General features: G+C 38.4%; 1 protein-coding gene across 1 annotated transcript; it reads left to right on the forward strand.

The window, feature by feature from the left end:
• The first annotated feature begins 533 nt into the window (after nucleotides 1–533).
• On the forward strand, nucleotides 534–986 carry LOC113296061 (uncharacterized mitochondrial protein AtMg00810-like). Its single transcript, XM_026544399.1, has one exon. It carries the CDS (start codon nucleotides 534–536, stop codon nucleotides 984–986), a length of 453 nt encoding a protein of 150 aa, XP_026400184.1.
• Nucleotides 987–1,188: the final 202 nt, after the last annotated feature.

Consider the following 1,188-nt stretch of genomic DNA (forward strand, 5'->3'; position numbering starts at 1 on the left):
ACATTTAGTCATGTAGTTAAGCCAACAACTGTGAGAATCATTCTGACTATCTCTCTTCACAAGCATTGGCAGATTCAACAGTTGGATGTCAATAATGTTTTTTTGCATGGTCACTTGTCTGAGGATGTTTATATGGTCCAACCACCAGGATATGCTGATAAACTTCTTCCTCATTATGTATGTCAGCTCAAGAAATCTCTCTATGGCCTGAAACAAGCTCCTAGATCTTGGTTTGAGAGATTAAGTACTTTTCTCTTCAACAATGGATTTTCTTCTTCTAAGACTGATACTTCTCTCTTTTTCAGAGTAACATCTTCTTCAGTCATTTATATCCTGATATATGTTGATGATATCTTAGTAACAGGGAGTTCTCCCACTGCTATAGATTCTTTGATTGCTGCACGAGCAAGAAATTTGCAATCAAAGATTTGGCGAAGTTATATTTTTTCCTAGGCATTCAGGATGTCAAGAATCCTGCATGTGTGTTGTTATCTCAACAACATTATATCACAAATTTGCTTGTCAAAACCAAGATGACCAATGCCAAAAGCTCTGCCACACCATTTCATACTTCCACTGATGCTGCTTCAGCTGCTTTTGAAGATCATGTTCTCTACAGAAGCACAGTTGGTGCTCTTCAGTATGCCACCATTACAAGACCAGATATTGCATTTGTTGTTAACAAGGCTTGTCAAAAGATGCAACATCCTTTTATTGCAGACTGGACAGCTGTTAAAAGAATTTTGAGATACCTACTTGGTACACTATCTTATGGCTTACAGTTTAAAAGAGCTACTTCTCTACAGTTGCAGGTCTACTCTGATGCTGATTGGGCAGGTGACATCACTGACAGAAGATCTACCAGTGGTTTAGCAATCTTTCTTGGACCTAATATAATTTCATGGTGTTCTAGAAAACAAAAGACAGTCTCCAGATCAAGTACTGAGGCAGAATATCGTGCCTTAGTTGATGCTACCTCAGATTAGTATGGATTCAATCTCTTCTTGGTGAATTACATTTTCCTTCTCCAAGAGTTCCTGTGTTATGGTGTGACAACATGGGGGCTACTTACTTGACAGCTAACCCAATCTTTCATAATAGAATGAAACACACTGAAATAGCCTTTCACTTTGTGAGAGAATTGGTAGCTTCCAAAGCTCTAGTTGTGCGGTTTCTTTCTACACAAGA

The sequence above is a fragment of the Papaver somniferum genome, chromosome 7 (genome assembly GCF_003573695.1).
Source record: "Papaver somniferum cultivar HN1 chromosome 7, ASM357369v1, whole genome shotgun sequence".
Lineage (NCBI taxonomy): Eukaryota > Viridiplantae > Streptophyta > Magnoliopsida > Ranunculales > Papaveraceae > Papaver > Papaver somniferum.

What these genes read in the sequence shown, in the direction of transcription:
- LOC113296061 (XM_026544399.1), top strand. Translation starts at nt 534, where the DNA reads ATGACCAATGCCAAAAGCTCTGCCACACCATTTCATACTTCCACTGAT.